Here is a 19587-nt window from a genome sequence, read left to right as displayed (position 1 = left end):
AAGGTAAGAGTGGCATACTCCTAAGGATGCACAAAATGCTGTTCATGCACACAGGACAATGCCACGTGCAAAAACATGGACAGCAATGACCTGCCATTGAAAGGTGACTGACGAGTATCAAACTTTGCATGTGAAGAAGTTTCAGGAATACCTTAACTAATTTATGTTGCTTTCCTCTTATTCAGGCTCAAGAGTAAGATGTGGTAGAATATATGTCTGCATGCGTGCATGCTAACTCGCTTCAGTCATGTCAGACTCTGTATGACCCTATGAGACCTCCAGGCTCCTCTGTCCACGGGATTCTCCACACAAGAGTGGGTGGCCACGCCCTCCTCCAGGGGATCTTCCTGACCGAGGAATCGAACCCATGTCTCCTAAGTCTCCTGCATTGGCAGGTGGGTTCTTTACCACTAACGCCACCTGGGAAACCCAAACATATGTCTAAGTAAGTCTAAAAGCTCTTTCAATAATTATCTAAAAAACTAAGTGATAAAAAATACTATGTCATAGTTTACTTGGCTGTGTCTTTTTCTAAGTGGTCCATAAAATAATACTGTCACTAACAATGGATGGCATCTTATTGTTGAAATAGTAGTAACAAAAGCTACTCATTCCTGGAGATTGTACATGCCCAGAACTACATTTGGCACTTCGATGTTCAAGCTGGTTTTAGAAAAGGCAGAGAAACCAGAGATCAAATTGCCAACATCCGCTGGATCATCGAAAAAGCAAGAGAGTTCCAGAAAATCATCTATTTCTGCTTTATTGACAATGCCAAAGCATTTGACTATGTGGATCACAATAAACTGTGGAAAATTCTGAAAGAGACGGGAATACCAGACCACCTGACCTGCTTCTTGAGAAACCTATATGCAGGTCAGGAAGCAACAGTTGGAACTGGACATGGAACAATAGACTGGTTCCAAATAGGAAAAGGAGTACGTCAAGGCTGTATACTGTCACCCTGCTTATTTAACTTATATGCAGAGTACATCATGAGAAATGCTGGACTGGAAGAAGCACAAGCTGGAATCAAGATTGCCAGAAGAAATATCAATAACCTCAGATATGCAGATGACACCACCCTTATGGCAGAAAGTGAAGAGGAACTAAAAAGCCTCTTGATGAAAGTGAAAGTGGAGAGTGAAAAAGTTGGCTTAAAGCTCAACATTCAGAAAACGAAGATGATGGCATCTGGTCCCATCACTTCATGGCAAATAGATGGGGAAACAGTGGAAACAGTGTCAGACTTTATTTTTTTGGGCTCTAAAATCACTGCAGACGGTGATTGCAGCCATGAAATTGAAAGACTCTTACTCCTTGGAAGAAAAGTTATGACCAACCTAGATAGCATATTCAAAAGCAGAGACATTACTTTGCCAACAAAGGTCCATCTAGTCAAGGCTATGGTTTTTCTGGTAGTCATGTATGGATGTGAGAGTTGGACTGTGAAGAAGGCTGAGTGCCGAAGAATTGATGCTTTTGAACTGTGGTGTTGGAGAAGACTCCTGAGAGTCCCTGGGACTGCAAGGAGATCCAACCAGACCATTCTGAAGGAGATCAGTCCTGGGATTTCTTTGGAAGGAATGATGCTAAAGCTGAATCTCCAGTACTTTGGCCACTCATGCGAAGAGTTGACTCATTGGAAAAGACTCTGATGCTGGGAGGGATTGGGGGCAGGAGGAGAAGGGGATGACCGAGGATGAGATGGCTGGATGGCATCACTGACTCAATGGATGTGAGTCTGAATGAAGTCCGGGAGTTGGTAATGGACACTGAGGCCTGGCGTGCTGTGATTCATGGGGTCGCAAAGAGCAGGACACGACTGAGCGACTAAACTGAATTGAACTGAACTGATACATTTCCTCAATTAGTCCTCCTATGAATCTTAAGAGGTTTATAAAGGTGTGCTTAACACTTGCTCACCTTTGACAAGTAATTTCCAAATGAGTTTATATGTGTAATATTTTTTAAAATATGGTTTAGCCCTTTCTGTGGTAGCATTAATCAGAGCAGTAATAGTAGTAGCAGTAATGGTGGTGATGATGGTGGTTGCAGTAGTAATAGTAATATTCTGGTCCTCCAGTTGACATAGATAACTAAACATCAAAACCCTGAATCTAAAAATGATAGTGAAGACACCCAAAGGAGGCTCAGTATATGGTGTAGCTCATTGAGAAAACAAGCAATGCCACTTGCTTACTCTGTGTAAGAAACAGAATTTTGAGAGGTATTATTGAAGAAGAAATTCTTATTATATACATCTTTTTATTCAATGTGTTTTTTAATTTTTATTGTGTTTCAGTAATACATGAACAGTAGGCCATCAGTTCAGTTCAGTCGCCCAGTCATGTCCGATTCTTTGTGACCCCGCGAATAGCAGCACGCCAGGCCTCCCTGTCCATCACCAACTCCCAGAGTTCACTCAGACTCATGTCCATCGAGTCAGTGATGGCATCCAGCCATCTCATCCTCTGTCGTCCCTTCTCCTCCTGCCCCCAATCCCTCCCAGCATCAGAGTCTTTTCCAATGAGTCAACTCTTCGCATGAGGTGGCCAAAGTACTGGAGCTTCAGCTTTAGCATCATTCCCTCCAAAGAAATCCCAGGACTGATCTCCTTCAGAATGGTCTGGTTGGATCTCCTTGCAGTCAGTTTTCATTCCAATCCCAAAGAAACGCAAGGCCAAAGAATGCTCAAACTACCACACAATTGCACTCATCTCACACGCTAGTAAAGTGATGCTCAAAATTCTCCAAGCCAGGCTTCAGCAATACATGAACAGTGAACTCCCTGATGTTCAAGCTGGTTTTAGAAAAGGCAGAGGAATCAGAGATCAAATTTCCAACATCTGCTGGATCATGGAAAAAGCAAGAGAGTTCCAGAAAAACATCTATTTCTGCTTTATTGACTATGCCAAAGCCTTTGACTGTGTGGATCACAATAAACTGTGGAAAATTCTGGAAGAGATGGGAATACCAGACCACCTAACCTGCCTCTTGAGAAATCTGTATGCAGGCCAGGAAGCAACAGTTAGAACTGGACATGGAACAACAGACTGGTTCCAAATAGGAAAAGGAGTACGTCAAGGGTGTATATTGTCACCCTGCTTATTTAACTTCTATGCAGAGTACATCATGAGAAATGCTGGACTGGAAGAAACACAAGCTGGAATCAAGATTGCCAGGAGAAATATCAATAACCTCAGATATGCAGATGACACCACCCTTATGGCAGAAAGTGAAGAGGAACTAAAAAGCCTCTTGATGAAAGTGAAAGTGGAGAGTGAAAAAGTTGACTTAAAGCTCAACATTCAGAAAACAAAGATCATGGCATCCAGTCCCATCACTCCATGGGAAATAGATGGGAAACAGTGTCAGACTTTATTTTGGGGGCTCCAAAATCACTGCTGATGGTGATTGCAGCCATGAAATTAAGAGACGCTTACTCCTTGGAAGAAAAGTTATGACCAACCTAGATAGCATATTCAAAAGCAGAGACATTACTTTGCCAACTAAGGTCCGTCTAGTCAAGGCTATGGTTTTTCCAGTAGTCACGTATGGATGTGAGAGTTGGACTGTGAAGAAGGCTGAGCACTGAAGAATTGATGCTTTTGAACTGCGGTGTTGGAGAAGACTCTTGAGAGTCCCTTGGACTGCAAAGAGATCCAACCAGTCCATTCTGAAGGAGATCAACCCGGGGATTTCTCTGGAAGAAATGACGCTAAAGCTGAAACTCCAGTACTTTGGCCACCTCATGCGAAGAGTTGACTCATTGAAGAAGACTTTGATGCTGGGAGGGATTGGGGGCAGGAGGAGAAGGGGACGACAGAGGATGAGATGGCTGGATGGCAACACTGACTCGATGGACGTGACTCTGAGTGAACTCTGGGAGGTGGTGATGTACAGGGAGGCCTGGCATGCTGCGATTCATGGGGTTGCAAAGAGTCAGACATGACTGAGCGACTGAACTGAACTGAATTTGAATTAAAGGATATGTCAATAAATATATGTGTAAATATTTATGTGTGGTGGTCTGGTTCAATCTACCCATATCTTTTACCGTCTGTACAGGAAAGATCAAGTTTTTTCTTACAGAACCCCCCAAAATTTGAGGTTGTTTACAAAGAAAGGGGGTAGTACAAAATGGAAATAGATTGCTTCCTTAAAAATAAAAACAACTTTTAAACAGCTACACAGTTGTTAGAGGTCAACACGTAATTGTGTAAAACATTATGAAAGTAAATGAGGTATCAATTCCCAAATACTTATATCCAACTATATGATTAATTTAAGCTTTAATTCTGTGAGGAAACAAAAGAATCTGTCTTTATATTCATTAGAATACAAGACAAGCACACAGACAGTTTTAGAGTATATAGTGAGAGCTAAACTATGTCATACCCCCAAGGGAAATTCAGAAGAGAATGAAAGCCAGAATAAATAGGAGGACACAAAAATTGATCTGCTTCTTAAAGAGACTGGATAGAAGGGTAAAGAAAGGACACTATTTTAGGTGAAGAAAGAAAGCTCTATTAGCCCTGGCTTGATGGAAAGAAGTTGTGTAGCCATGGAAAGTCAGTGTTCCCAGAACGAAGTGGGGAAGCTGAGGAGTTGCAGAAAGAGTTTTCCAAAGAAGATAAAGTGGAGCCAAGTGACGGAAAATCCTGAATACCTGCCACTGGAATCCAAACTCAACCAGGGGCAAAGAGAGCCATGGAAAGCAGGTGTGTGACAGAAAAGCACGGGGCTGAGTCTTGCAGAGGTGTGCAGGGCACACCAACGCAGAAACGGAGGAAAGGCTACTTCAAATGCCACTGCAGAAAGCCAGGTAGCATGACAAGGATGCAAGCCAAGGGGCAGTTCTCAGAAACATTTCCAAATGAACAACAATAGTCACAATAGGGTGACTGACTAAACCCCGAGGTGCAGCTCTACATGTGGTTACAGCACAGCGGGAACACCCGTTTTAGAGGAAAGAGTCACCAATTTTCAGGGGTACATTTCTAAAAGCAGGCAATGCCCCAGAAATGGCAAAATCATCTCTTTGTAATTAGTACACTCAAGTTGGGTAAAGATATATATATATATATATATATATATATATATATATATATATATATATATTTAGTATTTTAAGGGCTTCCCAGGTGGCATGGTGGTAAAGAATCTGCCTGCCAACGCAGGAGATGCAGGAGACGCAGGTTCGATCCCCAGGTTGGAAAGATCCTCTGGAGTAAGAAATGGCAACCCACTCCAGTATTCTCGCCTAGAAAATTTCATGGACAGAGGAGCCTAGTGGGCTACAGTCCATGGGGTCACAAAGAGTCAGACACAACTGAGCGCACGCGCACACACATACACACACACACACACACACACACATTTAAAGTAAATTAAACTAATGTGACTACACTTCCAGCAGAAACCAAATTGGTAAGCATTATGAGGATGGTGATGATCATTACTGTCCTCATTGTGGTAGTAGGATTTTTACTTATTTTAAGTATTTATATTTAAATATTGTATTTAAAATGAGGGCTTCCCTCATTTTCAGTTAGTAAAGAATCTGCCTGCAATGCAGGAGACCCTGGTTCAGTTCCTGGGTTGGGAAAATCTGCTGGAGAAGGAAAAGGCTACCCACTCCAGTATTCTGGCCTGGAGAATTCCATGGACTATATAGTCGGACACGACTGAGCCATTTTCACTTTCATATTTAATTCACACCTTATTTCACAAAGGATTTGAGGTGGCATACAGTGAAAGTGGAGCTTCAAATAATTTTTTGTTCACTTACTTGGTCTCTATATTCTTAAATGCATGAATAATGTTAAATGTGTCCATGAAAGCATTGTTTCATATTTGATACACACAAGGAAAGATTAAAAAATTATACATCACCATTTGTAAATGTATTCTCCTTGGCTCCTAATCTGATGTATTTCAACTATTTCAATTTTTAAAACAGCAAGCAGGTCATCAGAAAAGCTCTAAGATACATTATATTCAACTCTAGGGATGTCACCATAACATAACACCATTACATAACATCAGTTGCATCTAACTAGTAACAAGGCAGAGTATGCAGCCATTATGAACACAAAACTAATTCTTTCATGTTTATCTTGCTGGCTAAGATCATGGGAATTAGCAAAATATTTACTTTCTGCACTATGTTCCCATAGACAGTTATACTTGTGATGATACTTGAGCAGTCATAAAGGCCGGCTTGATACTGACACCAGACTTCCTCCTTTTGTTTGCCTTTTAAGAAGGGTTCATTAATAATAGTAATGATTAACCATCGCAGTCATCACTCAATCCAGACAGGAGGGACAATGGCCCTTACATCAAATCTGACCTGTGACGTAGAAGTCTTCAGGCCTTGTAAGTAAGTCTTGATAAGTCCCTCTGCACAATAGGGTTTCCTATTATAAACATCTGTTTTCTCACATGAACCATGTTGAAAATGTTAAAAATAAGTTTCTCTTTCCATATCAGTTTGTACCAGGAATAATCAATCAAAAAGTAAGGCTCAAGGTCCAAATCTGCTTCCTTGACTGATGTAAATTTCCATCTTAACTTTCCCAGGGGATATCAAACATCAGTACTAGGGAAGGTAACTATTAAGCCCTAAAGAACACAATAAAGCTTTTCTTTTTCAAAGAGTAGATAACATCTACTACAGATACTAAAAGCACTTTGAAAGAAAAGAAAGTGTCAGGAAAGATGCTATGCAATATGCCAATGTTCCTCCCATTTTTAGGACTGTACACAATCAGGTCGCCAAACCAGTGCTCTGTTGCTCTGTTCATTAGAGCTTCTTCTGGAATCAGGTGGAACACAGGAACATTTAGAGTAGAAGAATGAGACAGCCATCTGGAAACGTGCTGCTCCTTCTTGTTTTCCTGACATCTGCTGGACTTCATCTTACAAAAATCTTAGTTATCTAAGCTGTTTACTAGGAAAATGAGAAGCAGATTTATACAGAGATTAGGAAGGGCAAAAAGGATTCACCCACATACCAACTCCAAGTGAGAGTAACTACCTGTGTATATATTCAGTTACTCAGTCGTGTCTGACACTTTGCAGCCCTTAGGACTGTAGCCTGCCAGGTTCCTTTGTCTGTAGGGTTTTTCAGGCAAGAATACTGGAATGGGTTGCCATGTTCTCCTCCAGGGGATCTTCCAGACTCAGGGACTGAACCTGTGTCTCCTGCATTGCAGACAGATTCTCTGCTGGCTGCGCCATTGGGGAAGATCATTACCTAGAATGCTGTGTTTTAAAAATTCTGAATCCAGGTGTCAACTCAACAGGAAAGAGTTCATGATGATTATAACATCTACCAAGGCCATATGAAGGGGGTGTAGCAGCCCTTGTAGCAGATTCTTGCCTCTTCGTTGCGCAAATGCACACATCTCCCCAGATGATTCTTGTTCCTAGGAGAATATCTGGTTATTGTGCATATGACCAGGCTGATCCCACACCACCAGAAATAAGGGCTGCTAATGCAAACACCATGGCATAACTATATGTCAGTGGTCTACCCTGCTTTCACCAATTTGTTAAAATGTGCCGAAGTTCTTAACTCAACTGACCCTTTCTCTCTTAATTTCTCTCTTAATGACTGATAGTGCTATGCAACAGAAACCTCTGCCGTGATGGAGATGTTCTCTATCTACACTCTCCAGTGTGACAGCCACTCACCACATGTGGCTACTGAGAAATACAGCTAGTGTGACTGAGAAACTGAAATTCTAATTTCATTATAATTTACTTAAATTTCAGTTTAAAGAGCTACACATGATAAGTGGCTATCATGTTAGCCAATGGCTGCACAGGGCTAGAATATGCTTCCTGTAATGCTGAAGTAAATCAACAAACGATGGGTACTAAGTCTATTTGGTTTCTTGAGGCAAGCTCAGTGCCTAGGATAGTACCTGAAACACAGCAGGTCTCAGTAACTATTCATTGAATGAATAAATGGATAATAAGTGGACTGGATATAAGATTTTTCCTCTTAAACCAATCCTGAGGTATGTCCAATTTTTCAACTTTTGGCTTCTAAGCAGCATTATGGGAGGGAAATGTGTGTAATATCACAATTAAACAGTCTCTTAGACTCAAAGCAATAACACATTGACCTAAATGGAGATTGTATTTTCCATAGAGTTTCAAGTAGACAGAGGGTCAGTAGAGGATTTAAATTTAATTTGAGAATTCAAATATTCTGAAATATCTTCAGAAAAGTTAGAATTTCCCTAATAGGTACTCTGATAGAACATTATTTTAGGCAAAACTTCTCCATCATCACAGGACAATAGAAGGGATAATACCATATTATCCAATCCACAGATGGAACTGAATTTAAGAGCTCTTTTTGGAGACACCAAATAGAACATTTACTGTTTTTTTTAAAGATATACGGAGTATCCCTACAAAAACACATTTGGCATATATAACTTTCAGCACCTTAAAAAGTCATGTATAATAGTCTGCAACACCAGCATTTATTTGCCCCCCCAAAAGTATTGAGAAGTGGAAAAAATGGATAAGTATTAAAAAAGAGACAGATCAGAGAAAACAAAGATTAATTCTTTTCCAAAAGGGATGGTATTTTTTAATAATGATAATATAGTGCAAAGAATGTCATTTTTCATTAGAAAGAATGATTCTAAATACTTCTGCTTTGTGAGTCTGAGGCTATTAAGAAGGAAATATTCCAGAGCTGACTATGGCATCTGGCCTGCCTTGTGACACATGCCGCCTAAATGACAATACAACAAACCAGTACGCAGTGCTACCTGAACTGCAAATGAAGCATCTTCTGAGCACCTTCTCCTACCTCTCACATCCTGTGGGGACATCTGACCTTGAACTGAGAAGCTCTTCTGAAAATGCTGCCCACATGTCTAAAGTTCTCCCCCTCCTACATGTATTCTGCCCTCCAACCTCAACCAAACCATCTAAATTGCATTCAGATTTTTGTGGTATCATAATAACTTCAATATGGGATATATTTTCAACTTTCTGGTCAGAGACGCCTTTCTTCCCCACCTCACCCTCCTTCCAAGTTATTTCAGTTTGCATATTTCATTTTCACATCTCAGCGGGATACCCATCACATAACATTTATTTGTGAGGTCTAAAGGCATAACATGGGGGATTGTGAACTAGCATGTCAAAACCACATACAGCATGCGTATGTCTTAAAGAATGAAAAAGGATTCCTTTTTTTCTCGAGATACGTAAGCTGTCTCAACAGTAAAAGTCCAAAGTGAATACCACAACCTAATTAAAGATGAAGAACATAACAAGCAGTACCAAAGTGTCTTTTTTGATTTATTCTTCTCCAAGTTATGTTTTTATCAAATGTCTTGTCTCATTAATGACTTCAACAGACATAACAAGTATACACATCTAATCTCACCAAATACGGAAGAAAGTTGAAGTAATGTTTTGGGAGGTATGATAGCAGAGAGTACAGAGACAGGGTAGAAAGTGGCTTTTGAGAAGTCCATTCACCTGCCTATGAGCATACTTACATACTTCCGATAAATGCTGTGTTTAAAAATCTCTAGAGTCAGAAATACTACAGTCTCTCTCAAGACTCAATTCCTACATTTGAGAACGTTTATTTCTAGGGAATTCTTCTGGCCTAAGAGCCAGCTTCAGGAACATGCAAGCTGTATAACTGCAAAGGGCCTCACATTCAGTTTAATGCTTTGTTGCCACCATTTTGAAATTCTTAATAGTTTTATCTTTGAATTTGTGTTTTGTAAGTGACGTCTGATGAGACAATGAAGTGTGTGTGAGCAGGGAGGATGTGTGTACTATGCATGCCTCCTTCCTCCTTTCCTCACTTCACATGCAGCCCTCTAGCTCAGAATCCCCGTGGCCCCAGGATGAGTGGGAGTTCAAGGAGACTCAAGCTAAGCAGAACGAAGGCCTGTTCCACCGAGGCTGATTAAATAAAGGAACTGACAGCCCTGAGAAGCTTTTCATTTGAACCAGAACTTGCATGGAATGAAAAAAGAGGCAATAGATTCAAAGAAACAGAAAGGACTAAGGAAACCCACTAGACTCCTGGTTACTTCCCTATATTATTGGACCACTTACACTGAAACTGATAACACAGAAAGAAAGGCAGTAGAGAGACACAGAGCTCTTTTTCCTTCAGTCTTTCCTTACTCAACAGGAAGCTGAAGGTAGGGAAGGTTGGAAGATGTGCATAGGTTAAGAAGGGAAATAAAGAAGCTTCAGCTTTGTGCAGTGATTCTGCGGTTCTATAAAAGCAAAATACACATGCACGCAAAAGCCACAAAATACAAATTGTATAATTGTGGTGATTCTTAAAATTTTTCTTTGTTTAGGACAACATAAGTAATTAACAAGCAAACAATACCATGAGGAGAGAGAATGCAGAAACTAAAAGAAAACATGTTTTTAGTACCCGTTTAAACAGCACTTTAGCTTTTTTCCCTACTTTCTTGAACAATGGATCTGCATTTTCATTTTACACTTATCCCCGTACATCATGCAGCTGGCCCTGCCCTGCTTCAGATTCGATCCACTGCATCTGTTCTGCCAAGTCACTCTTGTTAGTTTCACCCTCATCTCCATTCATTCACCTAACAAATATTGACTGCACTATGGTCAAGCATTGTGCCAGGCACTAAGAACAGAAAAAATAAGTAAGATATAATTCCTTCCCTCAAGTGTAGTTGAGGAGACAAATCACCATGAAAAAGGGTAGTAATATCTATCTTGCCTGGCTTTAGTGAGGGCTATAAATAATATACTTAAAGTAGACAAGCCACTTCCAATGATGATGAGCACTCTATCCAACTATCTCATTTAATTCTTATCACAACTTACTGGTCAGATAACATAGTTGTTTCCATCTTAAAGCTATAGAAGCAGAGATTTAGATCAGTTAAGAAACTTGACCGGAAGGACTGTGCTGTTAAGTGGCAGAACCAGCATCTGAGGTCACTCAAGTCTTTTTGACTATTAAATCTGAGTTCATAAGTGATAGTGAGGGCTTTTCTGGTGGCTAAGTGGCAAACAATCCACCTGCCAATGCAGGAAATACAGATTTAATCCCTGGTCCAGGAAGATCTCACATGCCGAGCAACAACTAAGCTTGTACACTACAGCTACTGAGCCTGTGGTTTAGGAAACAGAACCTGAGCCCACACTGTGCAACTACTGATTCCTAGAAGCTGTAGAGCCTGTGCTCCGCGACGAGAGAAGCCACCACAATGAGAAGCCCACACACTGCAACTAGAGGGTAGCCCCTGCTCCCCACAGCTAGAGAAAGGTCCATGCAGCAACAAAGACCCAGCACAGCCAAAAATTAATAAATATTTTAAAAGTGGTAGCTATTATTTATTAATATAATGCTAACCATTCCATTTTTTTCTTTCTATTATTACAGTGTATATTTCTAGCTCCTCAAAGGCCTATTTTAGATGTAATTTTATCAACCTAAAAAAATGGGAATGCTATTTTTTTTCTAATTTATTTTTACTACTTTGTTTAGAATATAAAATGTAACTTGATTTTTTATTTTTTTCACTCTGACAATCCTTTGACCCAACTGGAGAAAATCAGACTCAACTGACAAAGCTTGAGATTTTCAAAATCATGTTCATGACTTTGCTAAAATACAATACATAAGTTAAAAACATGTCTTTGGAAGCAGAGAGACTTTGATACAAACTCCACTATCCTCTAGCATCAGAAAGCCTAAATTTTCTCAAAATTTAGACAGCCTAAATTTTCCTGTATGTAAAATGGTGATGAAAACAATACCTTAACTATATTGTAGGTCCAAGTTTAAGATTAAGTGAGATAATCTTTATAAAATACTTAAAAGAAAATGTGGGGCCAAAATTTTAGTGTTAGTACTATTATCTTTAGTACCATGTTTTCACATGAGTTTAAAAATGGATATGAAATGACTTTTTTCTTGAAATGGTTTCCTCCATTTCAAAACACAAAAAAATAAGTTCACGGGTCTCTAATTTCCAAGAAGTATGTTATTTCATTATAAATAAAGGCATGAAATAAAGGCATCTGGTGGTCATGTACCACAATGGTTCAAGGCAACTAAGATATTCTATTTATATTATCCTTCACCAAAAACTCCAAATACATACGCCAATTGTCCCCCTTTTTGTTCTAAACTGCCTATTCACAGGATCAAGAATAAGAGTTTATAAATTACATATAAAGAACTACATATTTAAGAAAAGAACTTTATATATGTAACAAAGTATCCCTGTCATTCAGCAAGGCTATCTCAGTTCTCTCTAACCCTTAAAGTGACACTTACATTTAAGAACATAGAGCAAATTAAAATGGCTGAACTGTTTTCCCTGGCGGAAAAGGAAAGGATTAGCTAATCTGAAGGTTTATTGCCATCACTCTGGCGGTCAAATGACTATTTCCCTGGCTCCTAAGTGACTGAAGAACTTATTAAAAAAAAAAATAGACTGGATACCACATAAAAATGGACCATATACCTATTTTTTAAACAGCTCTAGGAAAAAAAAAAAAAAGGCCTTTACTTGACATTTTTATTATGGTTTGAAGAAAAGGAAAACAGGATTTGGATAAAAACAAAACCAAGCTTTCATTTGATACCTTAAAAAACACGATAGGTATGTGATCTCTTTCTAAAACCACAACCTTTCTAATGTGCTGGCTGTTACCACTGCAGGCGTGTGGGTCCTTACCAATTCCTGAGTGTCCTGCTGCAGTGGCAGAAATGCCGCTTCCAGAATAGCAATCTGGTCTGCGCTGAGCTTCTGCCACAGCCCGATCAGCAGAACCACCAAATGGGTGGCACTTTTCAGCCTGGTGAATGACTGGAACAGATTGTCTTGGTTTTCCTCTACTGCATCTGCTAGAGCGATTACCTGCAGAAATTACAAACTTCAGTTAGGGATAATTTCACAATTCTTGAGCCCTCAACAAATTACATTTGGCACACTCTTATTTTTCTTTAAAACAACTTGATGAACTTTGTCTTCCACAAACACAAGATATGTTGAGTAATAAAGTTATCATTCATCTTTCGCTTCCTTCTTTTAAAAAAGTACCCAAAGTAATTCCAAATCCATATGGCCAAGAGATGAAAACATCCATGAAATCATCTTAATGGGGACATTGTTCAGTGTCTACCTCAACATCAATTCACTTTCTACAGTGTATGATAACAGTACATGATAATATAAGAAGCCTCTAATACAGTTATTACAGTGTTTATTACTAGTGACTAAGACTGATCAATTAAAAAACTTCTTATCAGAGTAGTTGCATTTACCTTGGGATTTAAAATAATAACTTCATTTTACCCTTTTCAGAAAGTAACTGTCCTTCCTCTATTATTTTTTATATGTTACATGCTGTTGGAATAGCCAATATTTCTTGATTATATTTAAAAAGTAGACAATTTTCAAACATTTGACCAGTTAAGCAATGTCATTTTTAACACAAATGTCAGGTACCAGCCCACAGGGACCTGAAAGAAAAAAAAAAAAGTGTTTGGGGTGTGTTAGCTTTGCAATGCCAAATCTACTTAAGATAAAATTGGTAGGAGTGGATAGAATTGGCTTTTTTTTCTTCTTCATCCTCTTGAATAATCCTGTGGAAAAAAGAACTAAAGTAACAATTGGAGAGAACACGGAAGACTGCCCATTGGTGTTTTATTTTATTTTAATGTCTTGGTGAATTTTGTGCTCATTAAAAGTAATGAGCTGACTAGCCCAGAGGCTCAAGTCGTCTGACAGCCCCCAGAACAGGAATAGCAAAAGCCAAGGTATTGTAAGCTCCTTTCTACAAGTCCCCATCAGCTCAAGGGACTAGAACTCAGATGAGTTTCAGAAGTCTAATGTAGATGACCCATTTGGTGATATTTCATGGCTTACTGACACTGGCCCAAAGGGCCTATTTTTAAAAAAATCATCATTCAGACAAACACAGTCTGCAGCTGTGTGGTCTCCCAAATTCCATGTAGGAGAAAGGCTAGAGGAGGACAGTCCTTAGAGCATCTGTGAGGCACTGGAAAAGAGATGTAGGTTAGAGAAAGACAAAGCACCCCGAAGGCCCTTGCCTGACAAAGCCAGACAAACCAGGATTCTTTGCTACTTGGTTGAGGGCTTGCAGGAGTTATGAAAGGCAGTCACACATCACATTCAGCTCTCTAGAGAGCCCTGGGAGTTTGGACCAAGGTCAGCACTAACAATAAAGCACACTGCTTACTGGGTGCCTACTACTGTGCTACTTTTCATTGCCTTTTGAAAGTACATGATATTCTATAACCCATGAGGATCTTATAATTCGTTGGACAGAAAACATACATACACAACCAATTAGTGGAAAGAAGCATTCCAGCAATAACGTCCTAATTGTGCAGAACAGAGAGTAAGTGCGAACGAAGCTAGCTAAGGGACAAATTACTGTGGGCTAGAGTTAATATCCCTGGGGCCTCTTTAATTCAAATGAGGCTTGGAACTCATCCCTTCCCCATTACTTCAAGAAGTCCCTGCAAAGAGATGGAGAGGCCACTTTCCTTAAACCAAAACACCTGGAGTCATCTGCTTCCCCCACCTTCACCATGATTACAGTGAACTTCTGTCAGAGTCTAATTTCTTTTTCTTCTTGTGAATGGCACTAATGAAGCTTCATTGGGGGCGCCATCATATCAATATTAGGATACAGATGCTGTCAATAAGTCCAAATCACACAAACACCTCCTGAGTGCCAGGCATGTGCAAGAATCTGCAGGAAGTGCTACAGGGAATTCAACGGCAACAAATAGAACTCCATCTTCAAAGAGTTTATAATGGAGAAAGGAAATTAAATCAGGTCAAAGAGGCAAACACTGACAACATAGGGAAGGCCCAGTAGACTATTAAGGAGGAGAATGCCACTAATGTTATGATTATAACATTAACAACAATCCCTTCAATTAATTTAGCATGAGCTGTATGCCAAGCAACCTGCTCTGTGTCACACAGGTATCAGTGCCTTCAATCCTCAGGTCTCCACTGAGACTTGGCAAGATCTCCATTTTATGGATGAGGCCCCTGAAGCTTGGCAGATGTAAGGAATGTGCCCAATACTGTACAAAGGGTGTGCCTACTGCACCTGTGCTTAGAAGGGCTCCATGCTTGGTTTAAGTCCCTACTGTCTCTGTCTTAAAATTCTTAACCATTTTATTTTTGAATTTGTGCTTTGTAAGTGAAGTCCATAGGATAATGGAGCATGCACATGATCAGAGGAGATATGCTCACTGACTCAGAGAGTTAAATGCTCTTATATTTGCATTTTAAACTACCATCGCACAATATACAGATTCCTCGCAAAATTCATGCTAACAATTTAAAATTTTAATTTTTACTTACTTGGAATGACCTTAAATAGAAACTCAAAACACCACCAGAAGGTGTGAGAGACCACTGAAGAAAGGAAAGATCTTTATATCTTAGTAGCTATTTTAACAGCACTTTCTTCTACCTTTTAACAAGAGCCCTGCATTTTCATTTTGCACTGAGAAGTGCAATTTAAGTAGCCAGTTTGACCATCACGTAGTAAATGAGAGACCTGCATTCAAAGTTGGAGACTCTAAAGTCTGCACGAGATATGAAGCACCTTATAGGTTCGGAGAAGTGCCTAACTACCAGTGAGTGTAGAGGGCCTTGGGAAGCAAAAGACAGAAGAAGAATCAGGCACCACTGGACTGGGCTCAGCCAGCTCCTATAGGTTAGGGAGAAAGGACTGATTATTCAATTTTCAGGAATTTTGTGAGCCAGGTGTTAAACATGGCCATTACTAAAAATTAAATTATAGAAACTTTAGTAAGTTACAGGAAAACAAAAGTAATAGTCAAAATGCATTACTTTCTAATTATTTTACTATTATCTAGGCCCTTGAGATTATTTATGTCGATTGCATTTGTATGTTGAAAACACTCAGCAATGGCAGGGGGTCAGGATTAATGCCCATTTCTTCCCCACTCCATACTCAGTGACCTCACACTAGAAGCTTGAAATCAGCCTTGGTGGAACTATTTACAACATGCAAATCAACAAATGTTATAAAGTTAGGCTTCCCACCCACCCTGCTCCTCGCGGACAGCCAGTCGTTAAATAGTTACTGGCATGCCACTGAGAAGACGTGCCTGAAATTTGTCCTCAAGAACAGATATTGGATAAAAGTAAAGGAAACAACCTGAACAAATGCATTAAAACACAAATGTAGAGGCTCTTTGTTTAGCAAGAAACAAATACTCCGGTTTGGGAAGAGCATTTGATGAGATAAAAAAGATCATCTGGGCAACAGTCGCAGAGGAAGCAAAATGTCAAGGTGAAGAGTGAGCAGGTACTGGGAAGCCACAAAGTATTCTGAGTGTGGGCATTATCTCACGAGACAGTGCACTAAGTAGCCACTGGATCATAGCAAACATTTAGGGCATTTGCTAGGACTTAAGTGAGGCTTTTATGCACGTTCTTTACTATCAAGGGAAAATTCTTACTAAGTGTAACAGCATGTCAGTTCGTGGACCCACCCAACTTGCTAAACACAGCTGTGGTGGAAGAATGACTTCTCAGTGAGACAGCAGCCCAAGCCACAGGATCTTTCCTGAGCAAGACCCAAAATACATCAATCCCAGAGAAGCATCGTTTCTCTACATTTCAGTCTCACTGGATATATTTCTGTGCCATTGTGGAAAGAGTCTGCTATCCCCAAATGGTCACAGAAATTGGAAAGAAATGGGATAAACAATTCCTTATGTAAATTACCCCCAAGGAAAATCTTCCTGACCTGCTGGCCAGCATGAAATACTAAACAGATCTCCATGTTCTCAATTTAGTCTTACACATAACAGCCAAGTTTACTTTGTGCTCCACAAGAGCCAAATGAATTTAGCAGAATTAACATAGTAAAAGGGGATGGAAAAACTAGACCCACCAAGATTTAGATCTGTCTGACCAGGGCCTAGAGGATCTTGCAGCTCACCTGGAACTGAGAAATGAGGCCAACCAGCTGCTGGGGCTTACATCTGAGGGAAAGTGATTTTTCAGGACCCATCACTGGCTGTACAAGATGTGTGTTCCCTGGTGTTCGACAGAACTACAGAAAGGAAGGGGTTTAGGAAACAACGAACGCTAATGATTTCAAGTACAAGTGTTGATGGCCTTTGTTTTGCTTTTTCAAATTGACGGATTCCAAATAAAATGGAGACCCCAAAGGACATCTCTGTCCAACTGCCATATCAGTTGATGCCAAAGTAATGAGGCAGAGGTCCAGGGAGCTGCTTGCAGGAAAACGCTCAACTCATAAAGTGAGTGTGAAATTAATCCCAAATACTTTTAGCTGCCAAGATAGGCTCTAAAATTGGTTACAGGAAAGCAGCAGCAGCAACAGCAGAGTAGACATGAATCATACTATGTGAACACAGACCTGTCCAATTTCTTCACCTAAACTTACCATCAAATCTGCCTCCAAATCTCATGTGTGGCATATAGAACCCCATTACACTGCTGTTTAGCTGTCATTTACTGAACCTCAACTGTGGGTCAGGCTAGTGCTGTTATACTCAGGTTATCATTTGGTCCTCATAACTACCCTCTGAGATCAAAATCACTGATGCCATCCCAGACGAAGAAACAGAAGCTTAGAGCTCTGATGAACTTAATACTGAGAGGAGCACACTGCCTGTGGTCATGAATCAGGGCAGGAAAGGCAGGGATATTAATCCTATCTTTAGATTCCCTGTTGGATGACCTTTTTTCTGCACTGGCACACAAATGTATACAGTTGGCTCCACAAAATAATCCAGTGGGTTCTTATCCCAATAATCAAATAAAGACATGAGGAAAAACACTACTAATACATTGCAGCAGTAACAGTATATATGGGCTTCCCAGGTAGCACTAGCGGTAAAGAATCCACTGGCCCATGCAGGAGACACAGGTTCAATCCCTGGGTCAGGAAGATGCCCTGGAGATGGGCATGGCAATGCACTCCAGTATTCTTGCCTGGAGAATCCCATGGACAGAGGAGCCTGGCAGGCTATAGTCCACAGGGTTGCAAAGAGTCAGACACAACTGAAGTGACTTAGCATACACACATGTACTTTAGTTAGGATTTCCCATTATTGGGGCTTTTAACATAGGTTGAAATATCCAGGTTGCCTTCTGCCCAAAGTTATAGGATAAAGGAAATCAGTTCACACAGTGTAAAGGATGGGAAGTTAACACAGTACACTTTTTTCTCTTAACAAAGGGAATTTAATCATATTCCATATAACTCAAATTATGAAGACTTTAGAAAACAGCTATTTTCTAGGCCTGTTCCTTTAGGGAAGTTATTTTTAAAAAGGAATGACAGATTGATTTTCTATAAATCATATAGTATAATGTTTTCAGTAGTCTGAGCAAGTTGATGGTATGTAATAATAATTGTCAACATTGATTGAGGGTCTTCAGGAGCCAGGCTCTGTGCTAAATCTCTTTACAGGGACTCTCTCATTTCACTCTCAGAACAATTCTGTAAGGGAGATACTAATACTGCATGTGCGTGTGCTAAGTCGCTGCAGTCATGTCCGACTCTGTGTGACCCTATGGACTTGTAGCCCGCCAGTCTCCTCTGTCCATAGGATTCTCCAGGCAAGAATATTGGAATGGGTTGCCATGCCCTCCTTCAGGGAATCTTCCTGACTCAGGGATCAAACTTGCCCCTCTTAAGTCTGCTGGATTGGCAGGCAGGTGTTTTTTTTGTTTGTTTGTTTGTTTGTTTGTTTGTTTGTTTTTTACCACTAGCACTACCTATCCTCATTTAAAAAACTAAGGAGACAGAATTACAGAAAGGGTCAAGCAGTTATTAAGTGAGGGAACCAGAATTCACTCACTGACCCAAGAATCTGACCCAAGAAACATCACCAAGTAACACTGCCTGCATTAACTTTCTGCCTGCACATCAGTTGCATTATAGGCAATATGTGGAACAAATTCTATCAGAAGTTTCCCAATGGGAGGTTTCAGCTTTGCTGGCCCTTCAATAACCTATACGAATTAAGATAGGCTTATTTTAATAAGAGGTCAGCATAGATGAACGAGTTAGGAAAACAGAGTTCCTATGATATGGATGAGTTTAAACACTCCCCAGGGCAGAATGCAATAGGCTGTGCTGGAATAGGCAATGGCTTGAGAGCCAGGAAGACAGGGCTTCTAGTCCTGGCTTCCCTACTAAACAGCTTAGGTCAGTGTTCAATGTACTTCCCCTTCTGGGGCTCTAGTTTCATCACTTTTAAAATGTAGGAGTGGGAAATATGATCTCTCACATCCATTACAGCTGTGTCGGATGCAAAAACTTTTAAATCACTTTTGGATAATTTATTTTGAACTATCCATGCTTCTGCCCCATTTATTGATTCACTTCTTCCCCTCTATTTGTATACATTCTGAGCTTCTCATTGAATGGTTGTTGATTTGCAGCTTTTTTCTATAAAATGGAGTAGGAAATGGCAACCCACTCCAATACTCCAGTTTTCTTGACCAAAAAATTATATGGACA

The 19587-nt window shown here is 40.0% G+C and overlaps 1 protein-coding gene across 2 annotated transcripts in view; it reads right to left on the bottom strand.

Annotated features, from left to right (window-relative positions):
• Window positions 1-19587, bottom strand: part of BBS9 (Bardet-Biedl syndrome 9) — a 473303-nt gene that overhangs the window by 73042 nt on the left and 380674 nt on the right. For both annotated transcript variants that reach the window (XM_018047135.1, XM_018047136.1), the window contains exon 20: window positions 12741-12923. In XM_018047135.1, coding sequence (XP_017902624.1) covers window positions 12741-12923 — 183 coding nt within the window. The remainder of the gene's footprint in view (window positions 1-12740; window positions 12924-19587) is intronic.

This window comes from Capra hircus, chromosome 4 (genome assembly GCF_001704415.2).
Source record: "Capra hircus breed San Clemente chromosome 4, ASM170441v1, whole genome shotgun sequence".
Classification (NCBI taxonomy): domain Eukaryota; kingdom Metazoa; phylum Chordata; class Mammalia; order Artiodactyla; family Bovidae; genus Capra; species Capra hircus.
The sequence above is the reverse complement of the archived record's forward strand: the minus strand, read 5'-3'. Positions and strand labels throughout refer to the sequence as shown.